The following is an 18,834-nucleotide window of genomic DNA, read 5'->3' on the forward strand; positions in this document are numbered from 1 at the left end:
AAAGGTCAGACTTCCCATGAACACGTGAATGCACCTCTGCAGTTACTATAGAAACGAAGTACGGCTAATGTTTGCTAGCTAACAACAGTGTGCTGTCACACAGAGTTTACAGGGATGTTTTAAAAGATGGTGAGTAAAGATTCCCTCATGTCATCAAACCGGGGGGCGTGAGGGCTTCGGTGAAGGTAAAAACTTCCGTTAGAGCCTGAAACAGGTTGCTGTTTGCTACTATTAGCATAATAAACACAAGCTAGCCGAGCAGTTCTAAACATCAGTGCTTCAGGCTAACGGGTTAGCCGTTAGCTCCTTTAAAAATATCATTTATGGCTTATACACAGTTTAACTACAGATACTACAGGTAGCTGTGTGGTTAATGTCTAACGGTGAACATCAGCTATGATTAAATTAGCTAAAGGTGTAGCTGAGCAGGTGCTTTTAATGTTGGTATACCTGGCATCAAACATGTTTCTGCTCAAAGAGTTTCTATCCATTCAGCTGGTGCCCATGTTTTCTGTTTATTCGATTGACTAGGCTGAGTGGAGGAGGTGGTCTGAGCTTTTAGTTGTGAGAGACATCCTTATCTCTCACACGGTGCGTTAGACGACTGATTAATGCTAAACTGCAGACTGGTTAATCAATCAATCAAATTATATTTGTGTAGCACCTGTAGGAGGTGGGTGCAGATACTTTAAAGAAAACAAAATGCAATGATACAGAATATGAGAGGAAGAAAATTCTGAGCATCTTAAAAATAATTGAAAACATAAAACATTACAAAGTAATGATATTACTGATATTTTAAGAGCTAATCGAAGAAAGGAGGAGGAGGGCAGTCATTTATTATGAAAAAATAACCCACTTTGAATTTTTCTTAATTAATCAGACTAACAGCACCAAAACACTGTTACTGATTTATTTGTCCTTGAAGAAATTGTATTCATTTATCCTACTTTTTACTGCCTCTGTGCCTTTCCAGTGGTGCCATCCCACATTGAAGGAGCACTGCTTTGAATATACAAACTAAGAAAGTAATAGTAGCACTGATGTTTTGCTTGTTCGGGATAAGACCCGGATCATCCCCAGGCTTCATGAAGCAGTGGGGCAAGAGATAGGGAACATTTTCTTTGCAAAACCAATTGGATTAATGATGAGCAGAAGACCAGGAGACACCTTCAGCAAATCATCCTTTAAACATGATAACACTGGCCTGGCGGTGATTAGGACAATCACTGCAGCGAAATAGTCTGTGAAATCACTTCCTGTGTCTTCCTAACTGCTTAATCTTAATAGGAAATGTCATGAGGAAGATAAGGAGTGTGGAAATGCAAACTTGTCCTGAAGATGGAAGACAGAATGCAGAATGCAATATTTGCAAATCTCATGAGCCCATATTTTATTCGCTGTAGAACAACCAAAAAATGATCTTCTTTGTGGTATTTTTGGTTTTGTGATGCTCGAAATGTTTTCGTTTGGCGAAAGGTCTGATCTGCAGGAAGTGACCTGCAAACCAAATCCAGGCTTGTGTTGCTTAGTGGCAACAGTGCTAACCAATCGTTATCCGTGTTTACTGAATTGTTTTTGGTTGACAAGGTGAACTGAATAAAGTCTGCTACTAGTCAGGTGAGCATACTTGATCATATTGAGTCATAACATTTCTGTGCTTATTAATAACAGACGCCTTTGGTTTGGAAAAAGCCAGATTTTGTAAATATTGACCACCTTATGTACTGCATTCGTTTTCTGTTAATAAATACATTTGTGGAAATGGACCAAAATGTAAAAATAAACCTGAACTGTGTGGATTCATGCCTCCTAGTTTACATCTGTGAGGCTTGCGCATTCACCTGAACATTGGCCTGTGGTTTCAGGCGACCTTTTAAAAGCTCAGTATGTTTTATTTGTTGGCACAGATTCAGGGTTTTCCTGGCTCAAACTGGGCCTTTGGGGTTGAAAAAACACACATGATTTGTCCTCATAAGTTAGTTAGTTTCAGTTTTTGAAATAAATGGTCAATTTTGTGTTATTCTTGATCATTTTATAATGAGAAATGGAGGAAATTAAATCATGTGGGTGAAAAAATATTTTCTTTTGGCTTTTTGGGGGTTGCCAGAAATTCTCCTTTGCAAAAAGAAGCTTAATATTTAAGTTATACTTATTTATTTATTTATTTATTTTCAGGAGGACCGGTTTGCCTTTCTTACTGAGTGGTATGACCCCACCTCCGCCCTCCTGCGGCGTTACCAACTGTTTTACTACCCCAGAGATGGCTCAGTAGAAATGGTACGCTTTTGCTCCAGTGCTTACTTTTTGTCTCTCTTTTTTCTGCCTGAAGGTGTGTTTATGAATGTTCTTTTTTTAATCCAGAATATGAATACCTTGTAGTGGAAAATGTAAATAGCTTATTTGTTTTAATTAACTCCATATTGATGAAAATTTCAGATTTTGTCTTTAGCATTTCTGAAAAATATACCTGTTTTACAGTTTGATGTAAAGAACCAGCGGATATTTCTGAGAAGGACCAAATACAATGACATGCATCAGGAGGACTTATTTATTGGGAATCGAGTGAACGTGTTCTCACGACAGCTACATCTGATCGATTATGGGGATCAGTACACAGCAAACAAACTCGGCAGTAAAAAAGAAAGGTATGATCATTCATCTAACTTACATTTGGGGGGGTGTCTACCCATGTAGACACGATTGATCTATTTGGAAAGTTATGGCCTTACAAATAAATCCTTTAACTGTAACCTGCTGACAGACATTAAAAACACCCACGAAGAGATTACAACAAAGCTGTTTGCTCTTGAGTGTTGAAATCTGTGATTTTTATAAATGTTGACAAGCTGTGTAGACACAGAATAAAATGTATATGGAAAGACTAAATCCAGGTGTGCAAACACTGTAAAGATTTACCTATGGAGCTGTATAACAAAGTACTGAATTAAAGGCTTGAATGCTTTTATAAGTGAGAGTTTCCAGTGCTGGGTTATGAATGACTTTGTTGATATTGGGCGGATAAAGATTATCTATTTAAAACGAAATCTACAATGAAGTATAGTATACAGTAGGGGAGGGTGAATGCTCTGAAGTGACTGTAAATCAATAAAGATCAGTAGAGAAGTAACAGGAGCACTACAAAGATACGGGACACTGTGAAGATGGACATCGATAAGTGGAGAAAATATGGCTCAATAGTGACATCACCAGCAACTGGATAGTTGAAAGATGATCAATGCTGAAGAGGAGGAAGAAGAAAACTGGTCGGGGAGGACACCAAGAGACCTGCAGGAACATTAAACAAGCTGCAAGAATTTCTGACAGAAACTTCCTGTGCACCACAGGTGACAACATTAACTGTGTTTTTCATATGTCTGAAGCTGTGTTTTGGTCTGATGAGAACAAGGTTGAACTTTATGGCCATAATTCCACAAACTACGCTGCCCATGACCACACAATACCATCCCCATGGTGAAGTACGGTGGGGGCGGCATAATGCTTTAGGGGTTCTATAGGTGGAACTGGAGCCTCGGTCTAGGTGACCAATTTTAAATACCAGTCAGTTAGCTAGTCAAGTCAGTTAGCACACAACCCTCAGATGTCCGCTAGAAAGCTGAAGAGTTTCAGCTATCAGCACAACAACCCCTCTGAAGGTCGGATTAAACGTTTGGAATGACCCAGAGCCCAGATCTGAATCCAGCTAGAGGTTTGTGGGAGGATCTGAAGAGGGCTGTGCAGAGAAGGCGCCCTCACAATTTGACAGATTTGGAGCTCCTTTGTGAGGAAAAGTGGGCCAATAGTGGAGGTCTAAATGTGCTGCAATGACACGAACTTAAAAGGCTGAATGCTGTAATTTAGTGAGGATTTTTAAATATCTGTTAGTTTGAGGGTGTGGATGTTTATTCTACCAGTTTATTGTAAGTTTTCACTTTTTTCCCCCTTAAAAGATTTATTTATTTTTTATTTGACAGGCTAAAGGTCACATCAAAGGTGGAAAAATTCAAATTATTTATCTTGAATATCACACAAACCTGGTACTATAACTGTGTAGACTTTTTGTATTCACTGTACCTACATTATTTTGTTTGTGTCCTGAGTGTGCTAATGTGCAGCCTTCTGTTGGCTGTGATATCTGCTGTCCAATCGCATCTCTTATTTTCCCTCTCCTCTCCCTGTGTCTCCAGAACGCTTGCTTTGATAAAGCCAGACGTAGTCACCAAGATCGGAGATATCCTTGAGCTGATCTACTCCTCCAACCTGATAGTGACCAAAGCCAAGATGACAAAGCTCACGTGGTAAAGTCACAGCCTCTCTGCCAAACATCCAAAAATAATAATACTAATAATCTCACTGTGGGAAAGTATCAAACAAGCTGTGGGAGAGGGAAACACGGGCAGTTTGGTGCCAGTGTCCTTGTATAAACAGACGGATGGCTCTCCGTTCTCACACACATTAGGAACATATGGCGAGCCAAGAGGCAAACAAGGTCTGATTTTTATTAAACACTAGCAATTTTATCAGGTGGATGACCTCACAACATTAGCCCAGTCTCACCCTGATCTGATCTTTCTGTGTTTAATTTGAAAGTACAGTTTGAAGTATAATGCTTGTTAAGTTGAGTGAACTTTGAGTTGAGGGGTTATACAACAAAGACATTGAACATATCTGGGATTTCTGTGATGGCTCAACAAGACCTAAAAGCCCAGTCCGGGATAACAGTCATATCACAACGGTGGTATCAACTTTCTCTTTATGTTCAAGTCTCTGAGAATGCTCACATAAAATGAGTGGTCTTTGACTCATCTGTTCACTCTTCTGCATAAAATTAACCTTTTTTTTTATTGATTATTTTGTATTTGTATAAGTTAAATACCTGGGGTTTATGTACAGCATTTTGTCTATGCATTTGTCTGTAACCTGCTGTTTCTGCATCTAAACATCCTTCTGCTTTAAATTTGTGGAGTCAGATCATCAAATCCAAGGATATCCCCTTTTTATGACATGTCTCAAAAACACAAAAACACAGATCCAAGAGTGGAAAAACTGTGTGAGCATTTACAGCAGTCTGCAGCCCTGTGAGCCCTTTTGGCTCAAAGGGATTACTGTGCACACCCTAACCTCATTATTAGAAACTTTGACCATGTTTAACATGAACATCCTCCACTTAATCCACTGTAGGCTCAAGGTTTGAATTTACTGCCGCCTTTGGCATTGCCTGTAATAAAATTCAGAAGTTTTACATTTCATTTTGCTTCCCAGAAGTAGCAGAACTTATAACTGGGTCAATTATTTGCATATTTTAAGCAAAATGTACTGTAAAAAAAACCTCTTCTGAGTAGTAAACGCTCAGAATATTTTTCTGTAATTGGTACCAGTTTATTAATCATAACTCTTATCACCTACACATTTGAAATTGTGGAATTTCTATGTCTAGCCTTGGTGGAATCATGGTTGGGGGGCAGGGGAGAGTGCCCATCATTTACTTCCCAAAATCCAAGGACATGAAATTAATGTTGATGTTGAAATGTCACTTTATTTAAATAGTATGATTGTAGAATGAGTTTATTACCGCAGATAAAAAGCTGGGAGATAAGAAGACTGATGACCTCTATGAATGTCTCTGTCAGTAAACAGCGTCGTTTTTCTGCTCATTTACTCATTGTTTTATGGGTTTCTTGCGTTGCAGGAGCCAGGCAGCTGACTTTTACACTGAACATCAAGGCAAGCCGTTCTTTAAGTGAGTGCCCCGGTGAATGATGCCTCAAATTTCAGTAGAAAAGATATCTGATAGCAAAAAAATATTATTCAAAGTAATCCTAACAGTAAATGTAAACAAACACGTTGCTCCATTTCGCAGTAACCTAGTGCAGTTTATGTCCTCGGGCCCGGTGGTTGCCATGGAGCTGATGGGTGATGAGGCCATGTCTATCTGGAGGGGGCTCTTGGGAACTTCAGACCCTGCTGTGGCGCGGAGGGAGGCGCCACAGAGCGTCCGTGCCCAATTTGGAACAGATGGCATCAAAAATGTCGGGCATGGCTCCGACTCACCTGCTGCAGCAGCGAGAGTGAGGATGTTACTCTGTGACCTCCAGACTTTATTCATCCTCACATGTGCCCTGGTAGCCCAGACGTGATCAAAGTGTTTTTATTCTTGTTAGGAAACTGAATTTTTCTTTCCTTCCACGATTGGGCACGGTCCCTCTAACACAGCCGCCTTTACGGACTGCACATGCTGCATCATCAAACCCCACGCCATATCTGAAGGTAAGGAGAACACAATTACTAACAGTAGCTGCACCTGAAGGTGAACCAAATCACACACCACAGCAAAATTTCAGCAAACTGAATTGGATACAAGCAGTTAGCCACAAATTCATCCGCTCACAAAAAGTGCTGAAACATGTTAAAATCCATGAATTTGGTTAGATATGGCAGACTTCTTCAGTATAGACTTAAACTTAAAAAAAGTTTAAGTCTTTTTTTTTGCTGGGGGCATTTTTTCAGCCTTTATTTGACGGGGCAATAGAGAAAGCCCAAGTTGAGATAGCACACTGGAAACAGTCCGGGGGTGGCTGAACCCGTGTTCATGCTGCCTTTCAGCATATGACTTACAATGTGTTTATTTTATAAAATAAAATACAGGCCTGCAAGACTGAAAGAAGGTAACAATACAAATTGCAAACTAACCCATAAGTTGACTCTTTTTCTGTTTTGTTATTGTATGTAGAGCATAGATCTTTATTTTATTTTTTTATTTTCAGGATAAAATGACTCTTGAGATTAAAAATGTCTTTTGCAAGCATGTCCTGGCTAAGACAAACAGCAGAACAATCAGCATTGACTAGTTACACAGCAAAAATACCAAAAATAATTAGACCAGTGTACATGAGCTGAAGCCTAAAATAGAAAAACAACCAATGTTTAGAACATTTAACACCACTGAAACCTGAAATATCAGCGTAAGTACTAATATTCAGGCAGCCTGATTGCCTCCAGATCTTAGAGTTAACTTAGATTAATTTACTTAAATTAATCTAATAGTCAGACTATAGTCAATCAATAATAGTCAGACTATTATAAAGAAAAACCTGGCTAACATCTGTTATTAATAAAATAACACATTTTGCTTTAATCTTTTATTCAGGGTTTCCCTCACATAGGGCTCAGGTATAATGTGTGACATTTATTTATTTATTTATTTATTTATTTTATTTTATCATTTGAGAATTTACTGTTGGGCAATCCTTGTTCAGCTCTTCCTGTTTCCCTACCAGTAGGTTGAGGTAGAACAAGTCATCCACTAAGTGGAACGTTGCTAGCTTAATCCCTGTATCTGGTTCAGGTGCCAGTTTCCCGGGTTCACTCAGGCTGCAGAACAGAACAAAAACTTCTGTCGCAAACTCCAGTTAAACATGGTGGAGTTGGAGTCCATCCATTGGATGAGAAAGTCAGTGAAGACAGACTTGACATTTTCTCTGTCATTTATTGTCACCATGTTCTGTTTATATAAAGTGTGAAGTATTTAGGAAAGCGTGTGTGCCCCTTTCATGCGCCTCCTACCCAACTTACAGCTTTGTTTTGTTTGTTTTTTTTGTTGTTTTTTTGAGGGTTTGTTTAGTTTGTGCTCTGGCTCCTCCTCATACCTTACCTCCAATCGCTCTTACAAAAAAGACAAAGAGGTCTGAAGCTTTTGGTTCTGGGAAATCTTTTAAAAGGTTTCTCTCTGAGGGAGTGCCTTTTTAGCTAGTTTGACGTGATGTTGACACATGTAGCTTTTGCAGTGGTTTTATTTCTTATTGTATTTAATTGTAGGGTCACCTGCACTGATGTTCCCTTTTGGTTCCCTCAACACAAGGAACTGACTCCTGTGACATTAACCTTCTCACTAATAGTCAGGACCTTTCATGTGTCATAATTCCCTCTGCCTTACAGCTGCGCAGACAGACTGTTGATTCTCTTTTGAAGGATTTTTATAAATACTAACAATGAAGTTGTTATTTTTTGAGAAGTTGAAATAATATATAGTTGTCACAAAGTCCCACAGCAGTCCTGAGTTTTCAACCTCGATGAACACAGTTTGGAAACCACTGATCTAAATAATCAGTTTTACCATAAATACTTGCACAAGAGTACTGTTGGTTGACACTCATTCCATGCATGACTGTTATTGTGCTTGTGTCACAAGGAGGCACTGCGTGGTTACCACATTTGGATTTGGATTTTTCCAAATCCCTGCCCTGATCCCTTTTCACAGTGCATGCCTCTGGAGCTCTGACCTGTGAAATCTGAAATTCTCTGGATAAGAGCTGAAGTATGCATACACAGAGTTGTTGATTGAGGAGAGACCTGGGCTCGTTGTCCTGGAGCGCTGTGCATTAGAGTAAACAAGCTCACTGGGGTCCCTCATGAATTAATTCAATTTATTCCTCATTTAGCCTCAAGTGTTTGTCCTCAGTGGTCATTTGTTTAGTATCAGATTGGACCAGGCTCCCTGTTATTGCTGTAAATGCAAGTAACCAATAATGGCATTCCTTTCAGCCTTAGTTATAACAAAGTCTTTCTAGAAACAAATCCTGCCACTAGACAGCCGTGTTGACAGTTATTTCAGGCTAAACTGAGCACCTTCCTAAAAGAAAAATTCCACCCAAATCTGATTAAACAAAACGTAAAATGTTTGAGCTGGGTTAAAAATCCATTTCCATTACAGGTTATATTTTTAAAAATTTTTCTGGAACAGCAAAAATAATACCATTAACCAAGGATAGTGTTAGTTCAGGCACCGCACAGCTCTCCCACAATCTGAGCAGATCAGCTGATCTCAGTGCCAGTCCACATCAGCTGATACCTTTCTATAAATCTAACTGGCTAACATTGCGTGTGGCGTGTTATTTAAGGTGCTTTAATTTGTACTCAGTAAGTACTGCAACTGCAAACTGCTTTGCAACCCACCTCCGCCCCAGCTGTCATTGATGATCTGTTCTGTGTTGCTGCTTTCTCTAGAAGTCCCAGAACAAAGTCTTAGTTATATTTTCCCCAAGTAGTAGTAAAGTAAGTATACCTTATCTTACTTACACTTACTGTTGTGGACCAGACTGAAACTGCGTTCTGTTAAGGCACAGGTTAACCACCTGTGGCATGGGGCTGTTTGACCAGCTCATGGCCTTTCCAGTGACGGCATTTCTAAACTTCACAGTTAGGCTTCCACCTGTAAAGTCTTGCAAACACATCTTTCCTGCTGTCGGTACTTTTTACATTAATGGAAAAACAGAAAGAGATGCATGGAGACTGTAAAATTGATTTCAAGTGCAGATAAGATGTTAAACCCAGCAAGATGGTTTAAAACAGCAAGGATGAGTTGAGGAACAAGAAGACTGAGACAGACTGAACCTGGGTGGAACAAGTACATTTTTCTCAAGTTAAGAAAATTGGATTCCTGTTTTTTTCCACAGGTCAGTAAAACTCTGATGTTGTGGCCTAGAGGGTTGGTGAGAGGAACGTAGTGTTTCTGGTTAAGAGATGTTTTATTCCACAGTGCAGACCATTCTCCTTGGGGGACATTTTTAAAACGCACACACGTGTGTGTGTGTGTGTGCGCCAACACCCTGCTGAATTGCATGCTGCTCTCTTGTATGACTTCCTGCCACACCTAAAGGGAATGGTGCCATTGTTAACGTTACACCTGTGGTCTCCCTGCTGTGACTTGTTCAAATGTTGTGAAACATGCGTGAGAGAGAACGCGTGAAATGGGAAAAAAAAAACTTGCATAACTTGCACTCAGGCTTTCTTTGGTTTCTTTAGGGTTTCGTTGAGCAACTGTTAATCTCACAATCTGCTGCTGCAATAAATGACCTCAGATGTGAAGTATGTGTGAATGAAGACTTGTGGCTTATGATGGAGCTGCTCATTTAGTGCTGACTGTACACATTGATGCTGTTGTAATTAAGTCCACTTTAATTATTTTAAAAAGCTCTCCCCTGTGTTATACTCTTATTTATTTATTGTTTGGGTAAAAAAAAAAGAAGGGTTAGGGTTAACCCTGGTACCTCTGCTCTGTTATTTAGGCTGTTTTCACTCTGTTTAGCTTTCAAGAACTTTTTGTTTTACGTTGTTACAGTACAGACTGTTTATCTTTATTTAAGGAGGATCTTGCACAATCTCTCAAAGTCCAGCCACAAATTTCTCTGTGCTCATTGTGGTTTGGTGGCTTAGCAGGTATTTGCTGACATAATGCTGGGAAAGCTGTGCTGTAGGCACAATAACTTTTTTTTTCGCTCATTTGTTTTCTGATATTTAAAGGGGCAGTCGCCTCAAAATCAGGTCTGCATTTGTTGAAGTCAAATCATTTTTTGTAGCAACAGATATTGAACAGTTATGTAGAGCTGAGTAAGATAGTCATAAAGCAGTGAAATGCATTTAAAAGAATGGGGGGGAAACTGCTGGACACGTACACTGTATCTAAATATGTGTATCAGTATATTTATTGATATATTGATATACGATCTGTACAGTGCTTTCCAACTTTATTAGATCATCTGTCATAAAAAAGGAAAACATACAAATTTTAGGAATGTGTTCGAAACTTCTCTGGTTACCTCATTACTTATACCCAAATATTAGCTGGGACACTGGAAGTGTTTGAGAAGTCAGATATTAATCAAGTATGACAGTGAACCCTGAAAAGTTAGTTTTCTGTTCAGGATTGGCATAAATAACTGTAATTTGGCTAGGGCTGTCAACATTAACACGTCATCACAATTAACATGATTAAAATTTTTAATGCAACTAGCCCATCTAATCCCTGAAATGTCTCTGTCAACGCATTTCAGGCAGTTTGTCCAAAGTTTGTCCATTCTGCACTCCAGATGGGTTAATTGTGTTAAAAAATTTTAATCGTGATGACGGGTTAACGCATTAACGTTGACAGCCCTAAATTTGGCATCTTAATCAAAAAATAATAATGCTTCTTGCTGCATTTTTCTTCTTCTTTCCGGTTAGTCAGTAAATTTGAAAATATGTGGATAATAGCAATAATTATGCGCTCAGGTGCTCTACCAGAGGCCTGAACAGAAATGAGAGAGAGAGAATTATTAAAATGTTTTTGTTTATATGTTTTGTTTGTGTCTTCCTGTTAAATGTAACTTTAGTCAACTTCAGCTTATATAGTTTTGGTTTTTAAGTGTCTTCAGTACCTTACCTTTGCAATTTCATTAATTCGTTTTGATCATCTGACAGTTTACTTTTTTATTTTTCAGATTTCCAATTAACAATGAGATATGAAACTAGTTCAGGATCAGAAATTGGTTATAAAATAAAGAATAATAGTAAGTAATTTTGAACACCGAAGTTTAGTGTTGTTAGTTCAGCTTCCTTTTATTTCTTGAGATTAAAAAAATCAAATTCAAAAAAATTTAAAACTCCAAAATACATTTTAATAGAAAATCACAAAGACATTTATCCTATAGCATCATCCGTAAGGATAATTGAATTTGGCCTGTAAGTGCATATTGTCCTGTAAATTATTTGTGTTAAATTTCAAAAATGCAACTTTTAAAGTTATATGTCCCCTCCCCCCCTTTTTTTAAATTTTTTTATTAATGCTTAGAATAATTAAGAATTTTATTAAACTGAATTTAGAAAATTGTACATCCGTCCATGTTCTGCTGCTGCAGCTGAGACCAAACTGAGATCATCAGTGCCCAAACAGCCCCGATCCCTCGGGGATCACTTAAAAGGCTAATTGACGTGACAGCTACATTTGAAGGAAGGACCCAGCCAATCACATCAGTGATGAAGGAAGTGGTGACTCAGACATGACTGGAACAGAGAAGCTACTGTTGCCAGGCACCCAGAATATGATCTCCTAGCAACAGCACCAGCTGCTGAGAGCGTGTGCCGATCCTGAACCGGCTGCTGCCTGGGGAGGGCACAGAGGACGCGGGAGCTGCTTCCTTCCCTCACAACTGGACTGAAGGAGACTCATCGATGCCAAAAGTGCAAGTCATGAATCCACACGGTGGCGTTTAGAGTTAATGGAAAGTCCGGTCTGACGAGCACACAGACGACATTTTATCAGGAAGTCAGACTGAGATTATGGGACTGGCGCCCTCATTCAGTTATGTGTCTGCATCAGTCTGACCTTCACTGTCACTGCAGCTCTGCCAGATTTTACAGTAATAGATGGCTGCAATGAGACGTGCACCTTTTTCTAAATAGTAGGCTGTCAGGAAGAAAATCATTTTTCCACTAACGGGATGCTCATAACACAATCTCAATGCAAAGGAAAAACTGAGGTCACTGCAAAATAAACACTCGCTTTATGATGGCTTCACTGCATGTTTACTAATAATAACTCTTAACTTCAGAATATTAATCAGGTAATCATGCTGCTGCTGCAGAGGCTGTTTGTTTTGGATCTCACTCCAGGTTTTATTGCCCCACTATAGACTTCACTTATCAGCCTGGGTAAACTTGACAGAAAGATTATAGAAGATTGCAGATATGAACTGTTCTGATATATCCACAGGTCTGGCTGGGAAGATCCTGAACTCCATATCCGCTGGTGGATTTGAGATCTCAGCTCTTCAGATGGTAAATCTTCTTCCACTGGTCCTCATGCAAATTAGTGGTAATGGTAGATGTTCATATGAAATATACCAGAGTTTAAAGTAATAAGGCCTGTGCACACATACTTTGTCAATAAAGATGGGGATAGAAAGCATTCTTAAAGGAAGCTAAAACTGCTTGTTTCAGACAATCTGAACTGTGAATCATGCAGAGCTATTCTAGAAGAGCCTAAGTCGTAAAAATATGGACCTGGAAATGAAAATAACAGGTCCCTGATAAGTGGAAAAAGAATTCCAGGAAACAAGATTTTCTGCTAAAATCCTTGATCTGTATTTGCAATCAAATAGATGCGATGTTAAACACAAGCAGAGAGGAGACATTCTTACCAAGCGTCTGCACTGAGCAAAATTATACAGGTGTTTTCCCAGGAGTACTTGGGTACGGCATCATACACAGAGTCAGAAAGTAACAGAAGATAAGCACAGAGCATCCTAACTGAGTGAAGTCTGTCCATTTGATTAAAGCTAAATTTTTCTTGTCTGTATCCTTTTATTTTTCATCTGTCATTTCCTGGAGTGTTATCTCCATTTGTAATTTCCTACTTGTTTTTCATGTCTAATCATTTTTCCTCGCAGTTCAACATGGACCGGGTGAACGCCGAAGAGTTCTATGAAGTCTACAACGGCATCGTCACAGAGTATCCTGTGAGTATAAACACTGCCTTGTTGTGCCCTCACAGGAAGCCCTAGAATCACTGCCCTGCCCCTTGCTACTTTTGATGACACCAACACAAATTCTGTGCGATAAGGAAGTCATAAGGTCCTCAGAGAGTAACAAGGCGTGTCAGATTCCCAGCCAGCAGCCCATATTTGAAGCTCAGTTTTTGATTGTTGCTATAATGAGTATGTAAACTGATCCAAGTTAACAAAAAAACCCAAAAAACACACATTTTATGATAATCATCATTAATAAACAAACTGAATGTTGAACTTGAGTAAATATTTATTTTTACTGAATGTATATTAGTAATGCATACAGATGATTAGTAATCTTAGTTGTTTACATCATTAGTTTGTGTAAAATGAACTGATAGGAGCTGATAGGAGACATTATGTAATAATGGCGCCAATAGCGTCAGATACTGCTGTTAAGTCAGAGATACGTCTTTAGTGTCAGCCTTGTGATGCATGTGTGGCAGCAAAAATGAAACGATTCTCAAACGTGCACTCACGGGAGTGTTTTTGGACACCTGATAATATTCACCCACAGCAGCAAACACAAGGAGGATGAGTGCGACCAATATCTGGAATCAAATTATAGAAACATATTTTCTAAACTTAGCAGGAAGTCTTATGTTTATAAATATAATATAATAATATAAGTACACAGTGTCACTCCAAAACAATAGCACTAGGTGGGTTTTAATTCCGCTTGGTTCCCGCAGAACATGGTGACCGAGCTGTGCTCTGGACCCTGCATGGCCCTGGAGATTCATGGCACAGACGCACCAAAGACCTTCAGGGAGTTCTGTGGCCCTGCTGATCCGGTGAGTGTTTCCTGTTTAAATTCTGCAGGAGCAGCCTGTTCAACAAGTGAAATGTCAAAATGTTCATCAATATTCTCTGCAAACGATTATCCATCCATCAGCCTGTCTTTAAAAGGGAGTTTTCCAAATGTCCTCTTCACAAAAAAATGAAGTGATTATACAACATGTAACACACACATGCACCTAGCTTTAAGTAATCCAGCAGCCCAGCGATAAATCCTCCTTTTATGAAAGGTCTTAAGTTGTTCAGCATTAAACGGTAAGTATCTCGTCTTAAGAGATAACATTTCTCTGCTGTGGCTTTACTTTTTATTGTCCTGAGTAGATCCAGTTTAGACAATTATATTCGCGCTCCTCCCCCCTTCTTTGTGCAGCCTTACATACCCGTTTGCTTGGCTAAATCTTCTGCACCTTCTTCTTATTCACCTTCTTTGGGAAACATCTGCTGAGAAGTAATTAAAGCTGGCAGCCGGACAGCAGTGAAGGAGAACCCTGATATTTCTAATTTAGACTGAGCTCACTATTTGGTTCAATGCTGCTTACAGGAAAAGTAATACATAGCTCAGGTTTTTTTAAAGCTTTTGTTTGTTGTCAGACTAGACAGATAAAAAAATATGTGTGTGTGTGTGTGTGTGTGTGTGTGTGTGTGTGTGTGTGTGTGTGTGTGTGTGTGTGTGTGTGTGTGTGTGTGTGTGTGTGTGTGTGTGTGTGTGTGTGTGTGTGTGTGTTAATGAAGCCCGAGCTGCGTGACTATGCTGGTGTGTGATGTGAAATCTGATGATCTGACGCTCTGCTCGGTTGCCATAACAGTGACAGACTCCACACCTGCACCCGCTACAGGTGCAGCAGCTGCTGACAACTCAGCTGTGATTCTTCTTAAAATATCAAACACTCAACTTGTTTTTCACTTGTAATCAGCTCTGCTGAAGATTTAAGGCTAAAGTTAATTAGCTAATGCGTTCCAGGGCACATGACTCTACGCCGCTGCTCATTGATGTCGAAATAAAGATGTGTTTTCCACTGCTCAGTTTATAACACATTATTCTAAATACACTCAACAAAAATATAAACGCAACACCTTTGTTACTGCTCCCATTCCCCATGGGATGGACGTAGAGACCTAAAATTCATTCCAGATACACAATATAACCATCCCTCCCAAACAGTGGTCACAAATCAGTCCAAATGTGTGGTAGTGGGCACATCTGCCATATTGAGATAATCCATCCCACCTCACAGGTGTGCCACATCAGGATGCTGATCTGACATCATGAGTAGTGCACAGGTGTACCTCAGACTGCCCACAACAAAAGGCCACCCTGGAATGTGCAGGAATGTCAACCAGATCTGTCGCCCGTGCATTGAATGTTCATTTCTCAACCATAAGCCGTCTCCACAGGCGTTTCAGAGAATATGGCAGCACATCCAACCGGCCTCACAACCGCAGACCTCGTGTAACCACACCAGCCCAGGACCTCCACATCCAGCAGGTTCACCTCCAAGATCGTCTGAGACCAGCCACCCAGACAGCTGCTGGAACAATTGGTTTGCACAACCAAACAATTTCTGCACAAACTGTCAGAAACCGTCTCAGGGACGCTCAACTGCATGCCCGTCGTCCTCATCGGGGTCTTGACCTGACTCCAGCTCGTCGCCGTAACAGACTTGTGTGGGCAAATGCTCACATTCGATGGCGTCTGGCACGTTGGAGAGGTGTGCGCTTCACGGATGAATCATGGTTCACATTGTTCAGGGCAGATGGCAGCTGAGAATGTCCCAGTTCTTGCATGGCCAGCATACTCACCGGACATGTCACCCATTGAGCATGTTCGGGATGTGCTTGACCGGCGTATACGACAGCGTGTACCAGTTCCCACGAATATCCAACAACCTCGCACAGCCATTGAAGTGGAGTGGACCAACATTCCACAGGCCACAATTGACAATCTGATAGACTCCATGCGACGATGTGTTGCACTGCATGAGGCAAATGGTGGTTACACCAGATACTGACCGGTTCTGGGTCCCCAGACCCCCAATAGCGCAAAAAACTGCACATTCCAGGGTGGCCTTTTGTTGTGGGCAGTCTGAGGTACACCTGTGCGCTACTCATGATGTCAGATCAGCATCCTGATGTGGCACACCTGTGAGGTGGGATGGATTATCTCAATATAGCAGATGTGCCCACTACCACACATTTGGACTGATTTGTGACCACATTTTTGAACCCTCATAACTTGAAAAGTACAGGAGGATGACCACATGAAATTTTCAGGCTGAAAAAACACGTTTAAGTTCTGTTACCAAAATTCAGTCTGTCACCAGGTGTATTTATGAAATGATGAGGATTGTACAATTTCAGCCCATTACTCATTAAAATGTTCATAGGGTGAAAGAAAACTTTCCATTGATCCGGTTAAAATATTCAACTTATTGAAGAATCAGTTGGCTACTACAAACCTTTTCAGATTTGTCTGATTTATATGGAATAACCCAACAGAAGAAGAAATGTGTTTAGATTAATGGGGAAATTATTTCATTGACCCTAACAAAGATTAATAGTTATTGTAGTTAACAAAAAACTAAAAGTAGGAATGAAAACAAAACAAACACAAAATGTACAAACTAACGAAAATACAATAAAAATCCACATTAAAAACGAAACATTTCCAAACTGAAATGAGTAAATGCAATCTAAGATCTAACTTAGTTGAAAAGTAACTATAAAGCTAATAAATATAATGCATAACTTTTGCAGCTGTGGTTCCGATTAGTCTGAGGAGACTGTTCACTGAGCTGCTGTCATTTCTTTTTAGCCCTCTTGCCCCATACAGGACTCTAACCGCTTTGATTGCTTCAGAGTTTTCTGACTAACTGGGAGGTCAAACAGTTTAATCACCACATGGCCTCACTCTCACCTCGTTATAATCTGACAAATCACCTAAACATCAGCACTCCTGCTCTTCAGAAGAGTTCACCTCTGTGATCCATCAGATTAGTCACATAAGGGCAGAGGTCTCTGAGAAGAAAGTCAGGGCTGGATGATTAGCTGGATTTTAATTTCAGTTACAATTTTGGCTTCTGCAGCTTCAGAAGAACAAGAAAACACATCAAAGGATTTGACTTTTGCCATTTTTGTGTTGTGATATAAATCAAGTGCACCCTTTTTGTTTCCAGATCAGCTTAAGCCAAGATGGCCTTCTGGTCAAGAAGACCCATTTAAAAGATGTAAAATTTTCTACTGTAGGTTTGAGCACAGGTTTAAGGCGTCAGCAGGTCTGCTGTATGAGCGGATGGCCTTGAATGGATTTAATTCAATTTTAAAATAAATTCCAAATTTCACTGGAAGACAGTGAAAGAAAGCAGGAACGGGGCTGATCACCCACTGGCTTTTGTTATGCATCAACTGAACAAAGAACTGAAACATGCACTGACAAGTGAGTTAAAGTGATCTAGACGGGATGAAAATGAAAGCGTGTATTAACGGTTACAAATTACTGGCTGACAAAAACGGGAAAAGGCTGGATAATATTAGAGATGTGAGATTTAAGTTTCACGTGCAGATGATTTCAGTGGCACTGGGTGGGGTACTTTATGAGGACAATAACCCGAAACTCTTATTACACTTCACACACAACCATCATCAGATATGGGACGCGCTCTCATTCTGTTATGCAACTGATGCTCACGTGCATAGGTCATGCTTAATCTGATTACCGAGTACTTTATTACTTCCTTAATTATACAAAAACACTGTCCATGCCTCCTTATAGTTTAAAACTGGATAAATGGTTGAGTGCCCAACATTACAGGCTAACATTAGAACCAGCTCTGCAAGCACAACCCCACAATCTATCCCAGGAACCGCTGCCCGCTCTGCTCGTTTTCTGTGGACAGGCACATGTAGCTAAATCCAGCCAGTCCAGTCGGTACAGAGTTTGACCACATCATCAATGCGCACAAAAATATATGAGCAGCTCAGTCAAAAGTACAACAGTAGATTGGAAATGGTTTGCATTTCACTCATAATGTTGGAAGCAGAAAGTCAGTTTTTTTACGTTTTAGTAACCATATTGTAGTTTCTAAGACCTTTATGTCACCTCATACAAATTAAAACTCAAAAATGCATTGATGCTTGATTTCTTTTTTCTTGAATCTGTCCAAAGTTTCAACACTCCAGTTTTTTTAAAAAATTTGAATTTTCTGGCAAATATTTACAGTTCGGTTTAGTTAAATAATGAAGATTAAATATTGACAAAAATCATGGTTTTTACCCCCGTAGACGTCGTTATTCTTCAAACAGCGGGCACAGTAGGGAATGTTTTCTTATCAAACGTAGTGTGTGCGTACGTGTGCGTGCATGCGTGCGTAAAGACACTCCCGACGTCACTATCAGGCTGACAGATTAGACTGCACAAACACTGTCACCCCCACAAGTCTATTCATAGTTAAGGGTCAGTTGTTTGTGGTAAGAATAGACTATTGATTTAATTCTGTTTGACTAATCTATACACAGCACAGATTCAATGACCTCGAACCCACTTCATCATGCCAGAGTGGATGCTAGATCAATTTAATCCCAGTGTTTCCATACAGGAGGGAGCAGAAACGATTCAAATATACAGCCAAGTGCATTAACTAGGCATAAAGAGCGCTGGTATATTCACACCTCCACCCTTCAGCTTCCCTGCGCTGCACTCACTCAGTCATAAGATTGCACC

General features: G+C 39.9%; 1 protein-coding gene across 4 annotated transcripts in view; it reads left to right on the top strand.

Moving 5' to 3' along the window:
* Nucleotides 1-18,834, top strand: part of nme7 (NME/NM23 family member 7) — a 23,221-nt gene continuing 4,387 nt past the window's right edge. For 2 of the 4 annotated variants that reach the window (XM_026157942.1, XM_026157945.1), the window contains exons 1-10: nt 1-129; nt 2,179-2,280; nt 2,482-2,648; nt 4,188-4,298; nt 5,690-5,740; nt 5,861-6,068; nt 6,162-6,267; nt 12,527-12,591; nt 13,203-13,271; nt 14,012-14,113. In XM_026157942.1, the coding sequence (XP_026013727.1) occupies nt 127-129; nt 2,179-2,280; nt 2,482-2,648; nt 4,188-4,298; nt 5,690-5,740; nt 5,861-6,068; nt 6,162-6,267; nt 12,527-12,591; nt 13,203-13,271; nt 14,012-14,113 (984 nt within the window). In that variant the 5' untranslated portion in view covers nt 1-126. The remainder of the gene's footprint in view (nt 130-2,178; nt 2,281-2,481; nt 2,649-4,187; nt 4,299-5,689; nt 5,741-5,860; nt 6,069-6,161; nt 6,268-12,526; nt 12,592-13,202; nt 13,272-14,011; nt 14,114-18,834) is intronic. The other 2 variants (XM_026157944.1, XM_026157943.1) reach the window with 1 other exon arrangement.

The sequence above is a fragment of the Astatotilapia calliptera genome, chromosome 23 (assembly GCF_900246225.1).
Source record: "Astatotilapia calliptera chromosome 23, fAstCal1.2, whole genome shotgun sequence".
NCBI lineage: Eukaryota > Metazoa > Chordata > Actinopteri > Cichliformes > Cichlidae > Astatotilapia > Astatotilapia calliptera.